At 38.7% G+C, this 17,068-nt stretch overlaps 3 protein-coding genes across 4 annotated transcripts; 1 reads left to right on the top strand and 2 right to left on the bottom strand.

Moving 5' to 3' along the window:
• Positions 1-4: 4 nt before the first annotated feature.
• On the bottom strand, positions 5-11,750 carry supt3h (SPT3 homolog, SAGA and STAGA complex component). Of its 2 annotated transcripts, none has more exons than XM_044136850.1 (12): positions 11,643-11,750; positions 7,380-7,477; positions 4,119-4,203; positions 3,956-4,042; positions 3,223-3,319; positions 3,007-3,143; positions 2,824-2,899; positions 1,732-1,844; positions 1,539-1,643; positions 1,318-1,446; positions 1,139-1,228; positions 5-111 (listed from the first exon to the last, which is right to left on the bottom strand). In XM_044136850.1, the coding sequence occupies exons 2-12, from the start codon at positions 7,457-7,459 to the stop codon at positions 70-72; spliced, it is 1,041 nt and encodes a 346-aa protein (XP_043992785.1). In that variant the 5' UTR covers positions 7,460-7,477; positions 11,643-11,750; the 3' UTR covers positions 5-69. The 2 variants fall into 2 exon arrangements, with proteins under 2 accessions (XP_043992785.1, XP_043992784.1); XM_044136849.1 differs by lacking the exon at positions 11,643-11,750 and adding an exon at positions 8,728-8,831.
• LOC122842721 (runt-related transcription factor 3-like) lies at positions 6,602-11,837 on the top strand. Its single transcript, XM_044136851.1, has 6 exons — positions 6,602-7,318; positions 9,337-9,530; positions 9,651-9,810; positions 10,365-10,469; positions 10,555-10,626; positions 11,491-11,837. The coding sequence occupies exons 1-6, from the start codon at positions 7,270-7,272 to the stop codon at positions 11,835-11,837; spliced, it is 927 nt and encodes a 308-aa protein (XP_043992786.1). The 5' UTR covers positions 6,602-7,269.
• A 1,282-nt stretch (positions 11,838-13,119) lies between these two features.
• On the bottom strand, positions 13,120-13,677 carry LOC122842722 (follistatin-related protein 1-like). Its single transcript, XM_044136852.1, has 3 exons — positions 13,506-13,677; positions 13,295-13,403; positions 13,120-13,207 (listed from the first exon to the last, which is right to left on the bottom strand). Exons 1-3 carry the CDS (start codon positions 13,582-13,584, stop codon positions 13,156-13,158), a joined length of 240 nt encoding a protein of 79 aa, XP_043992787.1. The 5' UTR covers positions 13,585-13,677; the 3' UTR covers positions 13,120-13,155.
• Positions 13,678-17,068: the final 3,391 nt, after the last annotated feature.

Below are 17,068 nucleotides of genomic sequence, written 5' to 3'. Positions count from 1 at the left end.
TGTATGCATGTTAAACTCTTTATTACTAGAAATGAACCAAACAAGAAAATGGATATAAACTCTGATGCTTCAGCAGGTGAGGAAAGCCATCCCACTCCTCCTGTATGCAGTCTGAAAAAAAAGAGGTGGGTCACCATAGGGTCAAAGTTCACACAACCTGAATGGTTAAAGTTAAAAATATTAGTCAAATATTACCACACCTTCATAATCACAGCTGACAGCTGTTAGTTTTCTACACACTCAATCTACTTGCAGTTTTCTGACCAATCAGATCTTTACTATTACTGACTGCAACAAGGACAGTGGGCTGACTGTTAACTACCAGACAAAGTGGACGGGTCACTACAGCCCTCTAGGCGGAGCAAAAGGTTCACACTAATTGTGTTTCAATTACAAATGTGAGAAAAACGTCAGTTATTCTGCTAATGTTAAACAATTTCACTATTGTGGTGCTTCCATTAAATAAAATGTACAAGTTTGTTCATGCTACAAGTAAACAAAAAAGAATGCTTCATCATCCAGTTCAACACACGACTTGTGTGATACAAAAAATTATTTTGATAGGTCAGAAAAACATCTAGCGCAAAAACGTTTTATTGAAAGTTTTTTTTCTCCAATTTGCGCAATTTTAAGGTCAATAGAAACTCAGCTGGTGGCTGATGTTCAGACCTCTGTGATCTGATCTTGTTACATGAGAAATCATAAGATCAGTTTCTCATGTAAAGATCAGCCGATCAATCAAAAATAAGGAAATCTGGGAGAATTTATCGGTGAGCCCCTGACACAAATGAAAAGTAGAATTCACAATAGGTATAAATGTCCGCTATCACCACCAAAATGAAGTGTGTATGTAGATTTCCATGACTGAATCCAAAGAATCTGTCAAAAACAAGGAGCCAGTCCAACGTTTTAATAGGTTCAACCTTAAGCTACACATCACTAGCTGTGTTTCTATTATAAATGTGCGCGCACCTTTGCCAATATTCTGCTAACGTAAAGAAAAAAAACAAAATTAAAATTATATTGAACCTTGTGAGCTTCTTCAAAATTACCATGTTTCCATTAAGCACATTTATTTTTCTAAATTTTAATTTGTACAATGAAAACACAGGTAGAGTGTTTTTTGCTGTGTACCCACCGTGTGTCTGTAGTTGTATCGTCTGATGGCCTCTCTGATGTGACACGGCTGGATGGCTCCACTAGGGGGCTCCACTGTGGCCGGAGAGCTCTGAAACACACAGCACTTGTTTGAGGAGCCTAGAAAATAAAAAGATGGCTGACATGAAGAGCACAGAACACAAGCCTGCAGCCGGACACCTTTTTCCGTTTCCTCTGTCTGGCTCGGCTGTCCATGCTGCCGTTTCCCTGTAGGAGGGGCTTCGAGGAGTGGGAGGAGCCAGGAGTTGATGGGGGCGTGGCCTCAGGTGAATCTGGATCTTTCTTCACCTGCAGCCACATTTTACATTTTACTGAGTGAAATAAACAAGAAAGAGACTTCCTGAGTGAACCGAATAGATGCGGTGTTATGATGTGTGTACCTCGGTGTGTGTGTTGTAGTGGATGTAGCTGGCTGAGATCACATGGCTGACAGGATTGGTCTTCACCGTCATCTCCTGCTTCACTAGCAGAGACAAATCTACAATCTGGGGAGCAAAACAGGAACATGTCGCAACCAAACTCCTGCTGTAGTTTCCATCCAGCTCATCTAGGTGTTAGTTTCTAGGTATTTACCTGAGCCACCGTCTCATAGGCCAGGTATGAGAGGATCTCCGTGGCAATGCTGTTGGGTTTCAGCTCCAGGCTGCTGCAGTCCAGCCAGTCCCGAAACTTTGAAGCTTTCTTGGCTGTTGTAGCATTAAGACAATAAAGAATGGACGGTTGGACCACATAATGCAATGATGTTCAACAGTAACATGTTCTGCATGAAAGAAATCCATTGTTAGATAGCACTGCTAATCCTCCCCTTTTGCCTTCACTGCTCCTCTTTTAATCTGAGCTTTTATTATTTATTTGAGCTTTGAAATTCTAAGCAGCTGATAACTGGAGGGGAAACAATACGCTATTGTCATCCTAACTGAAACCTTCAAAAACCTAAAAATACTAGCAAGCCCTTTCAAGCTGGAAAAACTCACAAAAAACCCACGAAATCTTAACCTGTATTTTTGTCATATTATCATAAAATTATTTTACTTCTATAAATTCAATATTTAAGAGAGACAGAAACGGTGGAGTAGAAAAACATTTCTGGCAGTCCTCAAACATGCAAATGGGAAAAAAATGTTTTTCTTCACATAAATAACAAATTTACTCAAAATTGAGGTTGGAGTCAAAGATGTTGGATTAGGATTTAATGTATGAATGCAAAATGTATGCCGCTGCAATAAGACATCAGCTTTTTTACAATAAGTGTGGAGGCTACATTATAAATATCCAGCTATTTCTTTTTTTCATTATTAACAAATCAGATGTTTCCACAATTTAGTTTTTGTTTTGTGTGTTTTGTTTTTAAATTGCTATGTTTGGTTTTTATTTATTATTAGAATGTAAATATATATTTTTAAAAAAAGCTAAAATGGCTACTTGAGTTCCAGGTAAACCATACTTTACTTTTTAACTTTGACACAAAATGTATGAATCTTTTATACAGTTTTGACTCAATTAATGCTCTGAGTTTGTTCTTTCAGCCATTGTTTTTTATATACTAAAGGTCAGCGATTATTACTTGATTATTCCCATAATCGACTCTTCAAGGTTAATTGTTTCAGCTCTGACTCTAACCCTTCATCACAGTGTGAGAGTATCAGAAAAGCAGTCTGGACTGACCGAAGCTCAGCTGGCGGCTCTCGCAGAACTCTGCGTACTGAGTCGGATCCATGTTTCGAGTGTGTCGCTCCAAACGCTGAATATTCACACACACACACACACACACACACACACAGCAAACACAGTGTCATCATCTTCATCATCCTTTTTGTTACAGAAACACTGATTATGTCAACCTCTGACCTCCATCCTCTCCTGTTTGACTGGGTCAATTTCCTGTTTCTCAGCCAATGAAAGGAATTCTCCAGTTTGGTCCATCCACCCCAGGAAGTCCTGGGCCAGTCGCTGCCGGCGCTGATTCCCCCCAGCAGCCAGAGCCCCTGACAGCAAACAGACTGAGTGAATCAAAGGTAAATATCAAAGCTAGTAATGTGAGGAATGATGGATGGTTTTGTTTACCTGGCTCCTGCTGCACATCCTCTTCCTCTAAATTTTTTAATAGTTTGGATTTGTAATCTCTAAACTGAAGATATTTTAACACTCGCGCCAGCTTCCCCTGGTCAACACACATTCAGACAAAAACAGTCAGCAAAAAAAAAAAAAAAAAGAGAGCTTTACTCTACAAGGTCACTTTTAAAGGGGCAGTCTGAGGTATTTTTCAGACACAAAGTTACATTTTATTGCACAATCAAATAACTATGTCACTTTCAATTGTCATAAAAATGCTCAAAGTATGACTTTAAAAAAGTTCCATCATAATTTAACGCCTTGAAAACAGGCCTCTGTCTCTTTAAAAACTGCTTTTTCTGAAACTCCGCCTTCAGGAAGTCATCACAACATGGCTTCTCTATTAACCCTTTAACAACAGTTTTATCAATGTTTCACTGAGAAGTAGCTCAGCTCCTTCAGCTGTTTGCTAATCGCTGCTGGTTAGTTTGAAGGAGCAGAACCTTGGAAACTGTCGCACTGAGGAGGAGATGTGCCTCAAATCCGGGGCTAAGTCCACCCATGCATTTTGCACAGCTGAATGGTTGCCATGGAGATTAAAGTCAATTGTCAAACATACATGAAAGAACCAAGGCAACACTCTAGGCATGTTATTGGTGAGGGAATAACATTAGAACATGATGCAAAGACCAAAAAAGATGATTTTATATAACACATCGTTTCATGAGGTCAGCGTTTCCTCTACCTTGTCTCTCCTCATCAGGAACAGGATGTCCTCAGCTGAAATGACCCTTGAACCTCGAAGAGCAGCGCCCTCACTAGCCTGATGCAGCTGTTTCACAAATTAAAACCATCCATTATTATTATGTTTTTTTAATTAAAAAACGTTGTGGAGTCTTTGGTGTTACCATGGTGATGAGCTGTGTGTGTACGATGTCCTCTACCAGGGCTGCAGTTTCATACAGAGGCCTGCGGGTGTCTCCCAGAGCAAACCTGAAACACAACAAAGTGTCACTTCTCTGAAGCAGAAGCATATTTTTTATTGTTTGTAGAACATTATTGTCATGGAGACAGAAGTTTGCCTATCGTTTATGAAGCAGCCATAAAACAACCTTCCTGTCAGTGGAGACAATTCAGAGAAATGATTAAAGTCTAAAAGCCACTTCTTGTTTTTTATTCCTTTCTTTTAATCAAATTTTAAAACTACATTGTTTTTTTTAATCTATCAATAATAACGCAATAATAACTTAGACATGAAGGAGTGTCTTGAAATGATCAAAACAGTGAGATTTTTGTAGAACAGCACATCTTAACAGGTCCTAAAACATAAACAGAGTCATTCTGTGTTTTTGTACAGTCTCTAATTTTTGGGGCACCCAAGTTTGTTTTTGAGTCAAGGCTCAATTTACCACAATTTTAATAGGGATGCAGAAACCTGGTTAATGAATGAGAAATCTTTTTCTTTGTCATATCTAACATTTTACTTGTTTGTGAAAATGTCACCCTAAAGAATCAAAAAGTGTCCCTCTGCTTCAGCTGCTTCAGCTCAGATACCAGATTTGCCGGGAGCCACACAAAACTAGAGCAGCACCATATTGGAAAATCTTACGATGGCAATAATATTAGTAAACAATGAGAAGACTGTATCAGTTGTGATATACTACGTTTCCTCTCCTTCTCATTTGTGCTTCCAGTTCATTACCAGTTTGTGTCTGGTGTGACAATCTGCTGTCCTCAGACTTTGCCCAGCTGGCTAAACATTACATTAGAATGAAACATGAAAATTCAGAATACCGGGAATACATTAGCCAGCAATTATTGCACCCCAAGCAGTCCTTTGCGATATGAATATTGTGCACGCTGACATTGCGTTGCAACATATTTGTGATATATTGAGCAGCCCTGCACTGAACCATTGGGAGAACTGCAAACAGTCATAACCTCTAGCTGCTTTTCCTCCAGCTCCACCAGACTCTACACTGAACAGCAGAAAATGATAAAAACTGTTTGTTTTTCATCCTAATGCCACGCTACCTTGTTTTAAGGGATGTGATTCTTTTTGCAAGGCCAACATTTCATCGTCATCCACAACCTGAACAGAAACTCAACACAAATAGAAAGGGATGGAGGTTCCAAAATGGACTAAATAGCCTCTTATTCTCCTGTTATATCAGCATAAATAGTGATAAATTATTATTTTTTTCCAGAAACAAAAGACAAAATTATGTTCCTCTATGAGGCCATATTCGTTCCCAGCCTGAATAGTTTTGTGCTGTTTACCTTTCAGCCGTGGCAGTTCTGATTGAATTATGTTCAGGACACCATTTGCATGGACAAACAAATTAAAAAGGTGCAACAATGGATTCTCCTCAAAGTCTCAGCTTGGACAAAAACAGAGCTTTGCAAATATTCCCACACACACTCAGGGTCGAAAGGCCACACACACACAGTTTGACCACAATTTGGTCAAACCTCAATTTGCATCCAGAAAGGCCACTTCCATTCTGACAGACCAACCTGAAGCCACATCCTCAACCTCTTTCCTTCTCCCAATCAGCCCCCCATCACTTACACACCTGACAGCCCCCCCCCCCCCCGCTGTGTCCCCTCTCTGATTGGCTGGGTGTGGGCCAGGTGAGAGCAGTTCTGGTTTGGGGTTGCGGACGACTCTGGCCTCAGGTTCCATCGCCGGCTCCAGGCAGAGGGAGCGATTCAGGTTTATTTGGGTTTATTTGGGTTTGGGCCTCACTGACCACCAGAACCACCAGAACCACTCTGCTGCAAACACAAGGTGAGCGCCTGCATATGCACTCAATATCATTTATTAAGAAGAAAGCGCAGGCAAAGCAAACATTCATTTATAATATTTCTAATGTTTACACACACAAAACGTTTTATTTGCACAAGATAAGGTAGAGCAGATAAAAAGTGGAAATTAAGAAAATGTGTTATTAGAAAATTAAATTTAACAAACTAAATCTCTCATTTTTTTCAGCTACTTCTATGGCTAAATGTAAAATATGCCGTGCAATATATTTCAATTTTCCTTTTGTTTACTTCTGAAAATATCTCAACCTGCTAAACAAACTGTATTTTCTTCTTCATTGTTTGTGCTTATTGAGTAATAGTTAAATTAAAGGACATATGTAGAAGGATATAAGATTTAGATAAAGTAAACAATTGTGTTTGCTACATTCGATATATTTATTGAAAAGTGTATGTATTATTTGAACGATTGACATACATAACTGACACATTTGTTCGACAGGGTTTCTGCAGATTTCACTGAATTTAAGACATTTTAAGACCATTATGAATGAAACTTAAGACCTGTACCATGACAGAAATGCATAAAGAAAGATTTCCTATTTTGCAATGTTCTCTACAGCAGTAGTCCCAAACCACCGGGCCGCGACCCGGTACCGGTCCGTGGACCAATTGCCCGTTCTATGTATTGAGTCTGGAGGAGCTTTTATTTTGAAAATCCTAAACCGGTTACGTCTTGCGCACCAAATCTTTTGACCTAAACCTGAAGCTATTCTGTTCAACTACATTTTGAAAATTATTACTGTTGGAATAATTGTTATTCTTCCAATCCATTGTCATCAGCTGTATAAGTCAAGTCCATGAAGATTGATTTATGCATGAAGTGTGTGCTGCGCTGCACAGTCAAGCTACGTCATTTCAGCAGCTGTGCCCCCTGTGTGAGGTCCTAATTTTCAGTAACGTGCATCTGTAAAATTTTGCGACTAAGCTGACAGTTCTGTGCAAGAAAACAAGGCGGACGAGCAACAACTCCTGCTGGTGGAGATTCTCAAAGACAGACATGTTTGTGATTCAGCCCATAAAGACAACAATGACCACATTCAAACATGGCGCCTTGTTGCTACTAACAGCGTTTTTTTTCTTGGGAACACCAGACGACCATCAACATTATCACATAATCATGTATCAAAGTGAAGAGTTGAGGACTGTGTTTAGCTCTGTGACAACATTAACCAAAATATCACCCACTTTGATTATTACTGCGGCTTTTTTTCTTTTGTTCAACAGATTTTCATGGCTTCCAACAGTCTGTTCAGCAGCACTAGTCCCATGCTGTATTGGGGTGAGACGTTTTATTTCACTCTTTGTGTGTGTGTGTGTGTGTGTGTGTGCGTGTGTCATACATCATGCTCTGCAGCTCTGGGATGAAGCTGGTTCTGGAAGCTGGACGCTCTTTAGAACTGGAGGTGACTGAGCCAGCCATGACATCACTTTTACCCACCTGGTGACACAGAGACACACAGGTTAACCCAACCAGAACCAGAATTTACTCACACCACATTTATTGTAAGCATCCTTTTGAAATCTATCTTAATTTTTAGGAGTAAAATTCTCTGCTTAATTAGTCTATCTGAGAACCATCCAATCAGAAAGAAGAGATTCACTTGTTCTGTGTAAGATACAACTTAAGATAGAAGAAATTTCAACAACTGCACATTTAGCAAATATCTCATTATTATAATATCCCTAAATGCAAAAAAAAAAAAAAATAATAATAATGCAGCAAATTATTGGAGAAAATGGTTCCTATTAGTTAAGAGTTATTGAACAAGTGAGCACAACTAAACAAGTTTAAACATTTTTTATAAATTAATTTCCAACTGAACCCAAAATATTGGCAAACTATTGATGTGTATTTTTGAATGTGCTGCAGCCTTGTTCAATTTGTACATGAGATAGTCTCCATTTCTTTTATTATAGAGGAAAAAAAGGAGATCTGGAGTTACACAAATAAGTCTCACAGATAATACAGGAAAAAGAAAGGTTAGTGTTACATTAAAACTAAAATACAAATAATACTTTGGTTTCCAAAACAAATTAACAAATAAAAAAGCTTTATTCTGCTGTGGAAATGTTAAAATTTCAAATGCTAATAGAAGAATAGAAATAGAATAAACGACTTTTATTGTCTCACAAGGGTTTCAGCAGCAGGCTATATAGGTACGCAAAAGACCAAAAAGTGTTAAAAAAATATTAAAACAATAATATACTGTGCAAGCTTTGAGTGTACTGACCAGCTTAGCATAAACAACTGATATAAACCACTTTTCCTTTCCCAAACAGAGTTCATGTCTCACAAATCATAAACTGTGTTTTCTTTCCTCTCCATAACTACACTAACTTCCTCGTGCCAACCATGAAACCTGTTTACTCCTCAGTTGTTGGTTCGGTGTTCGTATTTTTGGGTCACTTCCTTTCTGAAAGAACTCTGGCTGAGACAAAAGCCTAAAACAACAAGATAGCAGAAAAGCTGTGAGGCGAATAAACACACAAGCACACAGACGGAGGAGGGACAGGTGCTGCGACCGCACTAACTTCCCTTCGGCAGGACAATCTGAATAATAATGCAGCGGAGTTCCCTCCTATTCAAACACTGCGGCGAGTGACACACAACACGGAAAACAAAGCGGACAGCAGGAGTGAGAGGGGAACTGAGGGCACGGAGAGAAAAGAAGTCAATAAAAGTCTCACCGCAGAGTAGCAGAAACATTCAATTGAAGCTGCAAAGTGTTGATTTTTCCTGATTCGAATTATATTTTTGACGCGGAATGATGACGCTGTGGCCCAGGGACCGCGAGGTGATGGGAAATGTAGTTTTGTTCTTCATTATCCATGCAGCTGGTATATTACCGGTTACAGAAAAGCCACAATTATGTTGCTGACTTTGTGGTAACTTTGGTAGTACTTAGCAAGTTATGGTTCCTCGAGGTAAAAAGAAAAAGAAAATGGCTGAACTATTTGATAGGTTAGCTGGTTGGCTGACTTAATAGTTGATTTGTTAAATAAAAGCCGGATGGATGGTTAAATTGGTTAAATGAATTAATTGTGTGTTGGTTGTTGTGGCAGCCTTGCTTCTGTCACTCACCATGGGCGTGTGTGTTAAGCACATTTGGGTCCTCTTGACAAGGCGCAATACAAGAACAAATCCATTTACCATTTATACTGCATGATTGAAACCAACGGCATGAAATTCCCAAATTTTAATTAAACAAAGAATGCTTTAAAACATTTGCCATATTTCTAATTTGTTACATAAAAGTAGAGGAACTCAAGTCAAACTTGTCTCTGTATCCTCTTCAGATACTGTGGGAAAATGCCGGCAGGCTCCATCACCTAAACCTCACCAAGCGGAAGAGCAGGAGGTGAGGGTGCTGTTGCAGCAGCATGGCGCAGCATCCCAGAGAGGCTTGGTGCACACTGACAGCCCAAACTTCCTCTGCAGCATCCTGCCACAGCACTGGAGATGCAACAAGACCCTGCCAAGGGCTTTCACTGTGAGCAACCAACCTATTAACCCTCCCCTAAGTCTCTGCTTTAGTTCAGTTTGAAAGGTCGTTGAAGATTTTAGAAGTATGTCTGCAGCTTTTGGGATTCTGTGTTTTTACATCTTGCAGGTAGTTGCTCTGGGTAATGACGTGCCAGACGGCGTGGTTGTTACAGTGATGGCTGGCAATGATGACAACTGCAGCGCTGAGCTACGCAATGCCACAACCACAATGAAGCAAGGTTATGCCCACTTCAACGATCTAAGGTTCATTGGTCGCAGTGGCAGAGGTACTCCACTCACCTCGTGATATTCTTAAGATGAATGTTTTCAATTCCTTTGAGCATCCGTGTTACTTGCTGCCACCATTATTGATGTTAATGTGGAAAATAACACTCACAGCCATTGTCAATAGACAAATATTATTTTTGTGATATTTGTGATGTTTAATGCTAACTAGAAGGGAAGAGTAATTGTAACTTCAACATAAGCTCTGACATAGCAAACGTTACCTTCCACTGGTGGGTCTGTGCTTTACCAGAGGCATGAAACTGTTGTCCTGGAGTGGTGGATCACTGAGGTCCAGGCTGGTTTCCAGCCTCTACATCTTGTTTATTACAGAGTCACAGCGTCAACATCTGACAAACTTATTCTGGTTGATTAATTCCAAGCTAGTTAATGCCTACATTTTCTTTTTTTGATGTTTTTGCAATATTTCAAAATTCTCATGACAGTTTAGATGAAAACATAGCTCCAGTCAGATAAAGTGCCAAAACAGAATCTTGTTATTAAGTTTCACCTCAAGTGAGCTTCTTATATTCTTCCATATGTTTTGCCCTTTTAGGTAAAACCTTCACGCTGTCGATCAACGTGCTGACCTCTCCTCCTCAAATAGCCACTGTACACAGAGCCATTAAGATCACTGTGGATGGACCTCGGCTCCCGAGACGTTAGTAAACTCTGGGAAGAAATATCCAAAGGTTTAGTCTTGCACTACCAGCGTTTTTAATCAGTTTTGTTTTATGCTTTATCAGGTCAGAGACAGAAGGAGATGAAATCAGGAATATTCCGGCCTCCCAGGAGTATCGGCAGTACTGCTCCATTAGGTATGGGATGTTTAAATAATTATCTTTATCTCAGTCAAAATGTATGCAAATTTCTAGTTAAAAGTTTGACATTTAAATGATCTGTAATTAAACATCAAGTGACTTAGATGGTAAGTAAGATCGGGATATCTGGAGCAACAAGGAAGTTAATCGTTTTTCCTAATGAGATTCTAAAGGAGCCAAAATTGAGAACCAAAACAATGATTCCTCAAGCACCAGGAAGATAAACCTGTTGTCTTGTAAAATGTAACAAATATGCAAGAGTTGTGGGCAGTTGAGGCATCCTAGCAAAATGACAAACAGATTATTGAAAGGAAATCTTAAATTGTACATCTTATGGTAATGGTATTGTTGAATAAAAGGGAAAATATATTTTGCTCCCAGTGAAATATAACAATGTAAAACAATGAAATAGATCAGAGCACCATAAAAAAAATAAACGGTAACATTCACAACTATTCTTTTTAATGTTAATTACTTATCGACTACTCTTACAAAATGTCAAATGTTCTTTGTTCACCTACTCTGGTAGATAACTGAAGCACTTTTAAACCAAATGCCATTGACCAAAGGCTTGAATATATGATAGAAGACAATAAAATAAAATAAAACCAATAAAAAGAAGTAGCATAATGGATCATTTTTCTTAGCTTCAAAGTTGTCCAAATCCATCCAAGGATAGTTAAGAATACCACTGGGTCAAAAGATCAATTCTTAAGTCTATTTTCATTTTGATATTGTGATTTGATAGATTACATCCCTTTATTTCAACCTCTGTCACTTTTGCACAGTGCTTTAGGTGAAAATGGACCATTGTTCATGTAGATCAGAATATTATCTGATTAACTTCTTTTTTGTATTCAGACCGCAGATCCCTTTCCTCCTCCTTGTGGAGCAACGAATCGTCATTTCTTGGTCAGGTGACATCTCTGACATCCTCCTTCACTTCAGCTCCCAGACTGCACCACCTGCCCACGGTTCCCTTCTCCGCCCACGGCCCTCCGTACAGCTCCTACCTGTCTTCTGCTCCGTCTGTTCCCCCTCCGCTGAGCCACAGCGGCCAGTTCCAGCCCAGCAGTTTCTACTACGGGTCGAACAAACCGCTCCAAAGCACAGGGGAGGACCGCAACGTTGCTACAGCTATGGCCAATTACATGGAAGGGGCGTGTCTTACCATGAGAGGGGAGGAGCCTGTCTGGAGGCCTTACTGATGACAATGTGTTCATAACAGACGCATTTAAACAGTTGTTTTATTTCATTTTGACACATGTATTGTCTTGTTTGTTTGTTGTACTTTTGTTTTATATAAACTTTTCTATTAAATGATTCAAATTTCATTAATAAATAAATAAATAATTAAATAAATAAATAAATAAATAAATAAATAAATAAATAAATAAATAAATAAATAAATAAATAAATAAATAAATAAATAAATAAATAAATAAATAAATGAATAAATAGGACCCAGTCATGGAGATCTCCTGGATAAAATGAGAAAAATGTTCATGCATTAGTGATCAGACATATTTTCAGCTACATTAAATTGAACTGGATATTTATAGAGCTTGTCGATCACTTGAAGGGGAAATGCCATTAGCTTCTTCTATTACGCTAAGATATTTAATTTCTAAGCCTTTTCTTTTTGCTCATTGTTTGAGACAGACAGGATGCTGTTTTTGATTAGTCATGTGCTAAAACATTTAAACATCTCTAACCTGGGCAAAGGAAGTGTCATCATTTCATTAAGTGGCCTATTTATTAATTAATAATTATTTAAAGAAAATAGTTATTAGTATTTTTGGTGTATTGGTGAATTTCTAAGTTAAAATCTAATCAGTGTTACTTGTGTTAACGCTTTATTTTATTCCCAGTTTTTCACTCTTTGATGAGCACACTCTGAATTTCACTTCCATCAAAACAAGACTTCCGGTTGTTGACTCTATACATTCTGAATAAGACAGACTGGCAGGGTAAAAACTGTACAATGGCAACAATGGAACCAGCTTCTCAACCTCTCAGTTGTAGTACAATAACAGCGTTGAGTGAATACTTAAAAAAGATCTTTTCTCTTCTTTTTTTGGTTCTGGCCTTCCATCCACACAGAATAGATAGAACAGTTTCCCAAAAGTAAAATATTTATGAAAAAAAAATGCTACTTTTAGGAGTTGCATCAACAGTAAAACAATTTTGGCCACGATGTACACAGCTGCAAATCCATGCTGGGTAGGAGAAGAGGATGACTTTTGTACTGATTTGTATTGATGCTGTTAGCATACTTCACACATTTGTATTTAAATATGCTGCTATAATTAATTCTAATGACTGAGCCTGATATTTCTATCTGGCCATTAGGTGTCCTATGCTAAGTGAGTTGGCACACAGGTAGAGTGACAGTGCTTAAGACATGTAGAATTCTTATTTTAGAGCGACCTTATTAAATTTAAGATGATACCATGAATGCAGCTGTATGAAAAAAAAAAAAAAACCTGTAAAGCATTGAGCTCTGCCACCGTCCTCCTCCACTCATCATCGGTCATTTCTTCTTCTCCTTCGTCTTGCTCCTTCACCTGATGTCCCCCTAAGACACAATGTAAAGGAAACCTGTCCAGGCTGCAGTGTGTTTTGACTCAACCATAAAGAAGTGTTCTTATTTATTGGCTCTCACTGTGGCATGTCAGAACAGTGCACACCCAGCTCCTGCAGGCCCACACACACGTTGCATTCTCTGTGGGTTTCAGCTCCATCCTCAAACATTTCATCCTCCAAAGCGCTTTCTGAACAGCATACAAGCAAGAGCAGTAAGTTAGACAACATGTCAGTCACTATTTCCACTGTAGCTACAATATGTTTGCTTAAATTGTTCACTCATGCCTTACTTCTCTCCTGCGGGTGGTAGATGGGGGTCAGGCAGTTGATGAACTGAGGTAAGCTGAGTTTCCAATCTAAATTTTCCATCTGACATTTTGATTAAAACATCGACAAAAAGAGACTTGCTAAGAGACCAATAGCAGATCAAACTGCTTGGTGGTGCATCAAACACAACCAAGCATCAACTGTTTAGACCACTGTTTTTAAAAATGTTCCTTATCCTTGAAGCATTCCAGTATCAGAGAGTTGACGGTCAGCTGTGCGTCCGCAGAGGGACAGAGAGGCCCACCTTCACACCTCCATCCGGTTTACTGCGACACCAATGGAGTCCTTCCTAAAATTAGTCCCAAGAGTTCAGGACAAATGTGTGCACTTTCTGCCTATGTGTGTGAGTGTGTGTGTGTGTGGGTGTGTGTGTGTGTGTGTGTGTGTGTTTTCTTCTGAGGAAAGGAATGCTACCGCTCTTAGAGCAACAGATAACAGAGGTGTGATGCAGGCAGGAGGACAGTGAAATCTTTCGCCTAGACATCACCACCCACTCAGAGCAGCTGATGAAGAGGTGATGACAAGAACCCAAAGTTTGCTCGAATTCTGCTGTTCATCACCGAGTAAAGTTCAGCTTTGCGATAATGAAAAATAGATCTTTGCCATTAACATATTATTAAGCATCAGTAGATTTCACATTCAACTTTTTCTTTAAATCGTCAGTCTAAAAATAAATCACATTCTAATATTTCTTGGACTGCTTTCCGGTTTGATAATGACGCGGCATCATTTGGAAAAACTCCTGGAAAACCACAACGTTACTTTCTGTTCAGATTTGCATTATTTTTCACCAAGATCTTATAGACAAGTTGTAGCTTGACATTATGTGCACCAGATCCTGCCTCCCTGCAAATGCTTTTGAGTTATTCTTCAATGGTTTTTCTGTGTTATTTTTCCCTTCGTTGTGGCACACTGTACTAAATTAATAATCTTCTTGTTTCATTCCTTTTCATTTTGTTAATGGAATTGTTCTACCGCTGTACCAAAAGAATCATCTTTTTACCGTCCAGCATTGTGGGCATGCGCAAAATTTACACATATCAACAATAACATGCAACATGTCTGTAGAGATCTGCTTGGGTTAGAGTCCAGGCTTTGTGGTGGCCAACCCATGTTTACCCTGGCATTGTCACCTTGACATCAGGGAAGAATACACTGTAAAATAACTGAACTAATTTAACTGAATCGCTTCAATTGGTAACAAGTAATTCAAATAAGTTTATTCAACTTAATTTATTAAGTTGGGTTAACTTTACAAATTTAAGTCAGTCTTACTCAAATGATGTAGTTTACTTTAAATACAGAAGTAAACTAATAAAGGATATTTTATAAATATTTCTTTTGGCTCTAGCGTTTTTTGACAGTAGTTAGTAATAAAAGAGGGAGAAGACATGTGGCAAAGCTCATCACGCCAGGAATCAAACTTGAGACGGCCGTGTCGAGGGCGAAGGTCTCCTAATGCTTGTTGTGCTCCAACACCACAGCCTAGTTGCTAGGAGATCTGTCATTATTTCAGATGTAGGACATTGAACTTTATTGTTTCAAGTAAAGTCAAAGTAAAATGTTGCTTTAGATTAAAAATGTGTAACGTTTAAGTTAACTCAACACAAAACAGTAAGTTGTCATCATTAAACCAAAAGAATTAAGTGAGATTAATATGAATAATTCCATAACATGAACAACAGTCCAAATACACTTTTTAGAGTATACATCCATTCATGGAATAACCTGGTCACTCTGTACATTCACGCGCTCCACTGACCTCATTCTTTCTGCTTATCATGTTGATGTTAATGAAACAAATGTTATTTTCATCCATCCTGGTTTGTGAAAAGAATGAACTTCTGTTCAGTGTCTGCTTTGACAAACCGGTCATATGAAGTCACAGCCAATGTGCAAAAGTTAAAAGAGTCTCATATCTTTGAGAAATCAGTAAAGTTTTATAGCATTTGTGTGACTTTTCAATACGTCTTTGATAAAACTTCACGGGATATTATTACATGTAAAACCCAACTACAAAGTGGACCTTAATAGCTGCCAAATAGCCTGAGGTTGTGTTAACTCAGCAGTCAGCTTACCTTGATATCATCTGTCATGACACGTTAAAAAAAACTTTAGCACAGTGCAGCTTCCTCAAAATCAAAACTAAGTGTAGATTGCATGCTATCTGGTGTAAAGTCAAACGTTTGTGGTGGGATAATGTTGCTCCTCATCAATGTTCTGTCATATGGTGCGACCGCAACTTCAGAAGTGCAAGATAAAACCCACCAGTAATGGCCTGTGGGAAGTGACGGCCTATTTGAATCTATCACAAGTTCTGTTGTAAAAAAAAAAAAGTCGTAACCACTACAAATTTCCTCTGCATGCATCATTAGAGCCTTAAGCAAAATTGTGGGAGAAAATTCTCTCCTTCTGCCATTCTGGAGTCATGAACTAATATCACAAGTTGCATCTGTACACATTACTTCTTGAACAAAACTACGCCTTACCTCATTGATCCTTAGATACCATGTCTCAGCTCCAGGGTCACAGAAAATGCCTAAAAATATTTTTTTTTGATCGCGTTGGATCTGTCTGAGTTGATCTACAAATATGGAGACGAAAGAAGGAGAACTAAAACCCTTATTGGAACTATGTCTTGTGAAAGTATTGGTCCCCCTCCCCCAAAAGTGTTTCAGGTCATCAAATTATTGTTACAATTCGACAAAAAAAAAAGTGTCTAAAATATGACATATTGCTTTTTATAGATCTTTTAGCCCAGTGGTCCCCAACCACCAGGCCACGGACCGGGCCGCGCAAGAAATAATTAAATATGTCCATTCTATGTATTGAGCCTGGAGGAGCTTTTATTTTGAAAATCCTAAACCAGATGCTGTCGGTTACGTCAACATGCAGCAGAATGAGTAAGAAACAACGGCATTTGTATCTTGATCCTTAAGGCATGCCGACTGAGGAGGGAATTAAAGATCTCCTATACTGGGGCCTCTGATGTTCCTATTACTTCCAAACTATACAAACTTCTGGAAAATTGTAAAACAGCCGAAACATTGAGTTTCTTTCACAACAGTCTTACAAGTGACTAAAAACCCACCTGTTTAGAGTTGCTTTTGAACATTTTGAACATTGAGGTGTAATGATGACATTTTGCAACAATGTTTCAAATGTTGACTATGTTCTATAACTTTCTATTTTTGTGTTTTTATTATATCAAGCACTTTGAACTTTCTTTTTACTGAAATGTACGACACAAATAAGCTTGACTGATTGATTGATTGATTGATTGCACACAGCTGTATGCTTTGCTCCTTACCATCTGATCCACCTCACCACCTGCGGCTAGTTGGCTTACAGCTTAGCTCCTCTGTTCACTCTAGAATCCAATAGACAGTCACTGGTGTGATCACACAAGAAAGGCAGAAATCATCGGCAGGAGACCCGAGGTTTCCTGATGTCATGTCTACTTACTGACATACCTAGTCTCAGATAGAGTGTTTTGTATGGCCAAACAATGACTAGAAGGTCAGAT

The sequence above is a fragment of the Gambusia affinis genome, linkage group LG13 (assembly GCF_019740435.1).
Source record: "Gambusia affinis linkage group LG13, SWU_Gaff_1.0, whole genome shotgun sequence".
Taxonomy (NCBI): domain Eukaryota; kingdom Metazoa; phylum Chordata; class Actinopteri; order Cyprinodontiformes; family Poeciliidae; genus Gambusia; species Gambusia affinis.
Note: the sequence above shows the minus strand (reverse complement) of the source record. Positions and strands in the feature narration are given on the sequence as shown.

What these genes read in the sequence shown, in the direction of transcription:
- LOC122842721 (XM_044136851.1), top strand. Translation starts at nt 7,270, where the DNA reads ATGGCTTCCAACAGTCTGTTCAGCAGCACTAGTCCCATGCTGTATTGG. An exon ending in CCCTGCCAAGGGCTTTCACT is followed by an intron (nt 9,531 to 9,650) that starts GTGAGCAACCAA and finishes TACATCTTGCAG; the next exon opens with GTAGTTGCTCTGGGTAATGA. An exon ending in TGGACCTCGGCTCCCGAGAC is followed by an intron (nt 10,470 to 10,554) that starts GTTAGTAAACTC and finishes ATGCTTTATCAG; the next exon opens with GTCAGAGACAGAAGGAGATG.
- supt3h (XM_044136850.1), bottom strand. Translation starts at nt 7,459, where the DNA reads ATGGCTGGCTCAGTCACCTCCAGTTCTAAAGAGCGTCCAGCTTCCAGA. An exon ending in TCAAACAGGAGAGGATGGAG is followed by an intron (nt 2,900 to 3,006) that starts GTCAGAGGTTGA and finishes GTGAATATTCAG; the next exon opens with CGTTTGGAGCGACACACTCG. An exon ending in ACTACAACACACACACCGAG is followed by an intron (nt 1,447 to 1,538) that starts GTACACACATCA and finishes ATGTGGCTGCAG; the next exon opens with GTGAAGAAAGATCCAGATTC.
- LOC122842722 (XM_044136852.1), bottom strand. Translation starts at nt 13,584, where the DNA reads ATGGAAAATTTAGATTGGAAACTCAGCTTACCTCAGTTCATCAACTGC. An exon ending in CTACCACCCGCAGGAGAGAA is followed by an intron (nt 13,404 to 13,505) that starts GTAAGGCATGAG and finishes TATGCTGTTCAG; the next exon opens with AAAGCGCTTTGGAGGATGAA. An exon ending in CACTGTTCTGACATGCCACA is followed by an intron (nt 13,208 to 13,294) that starts GTGAGAGCCAAT and finishes ATTGTGTCTTAG; the next exon opens with GGGGACATCAGGTGAAGGAG.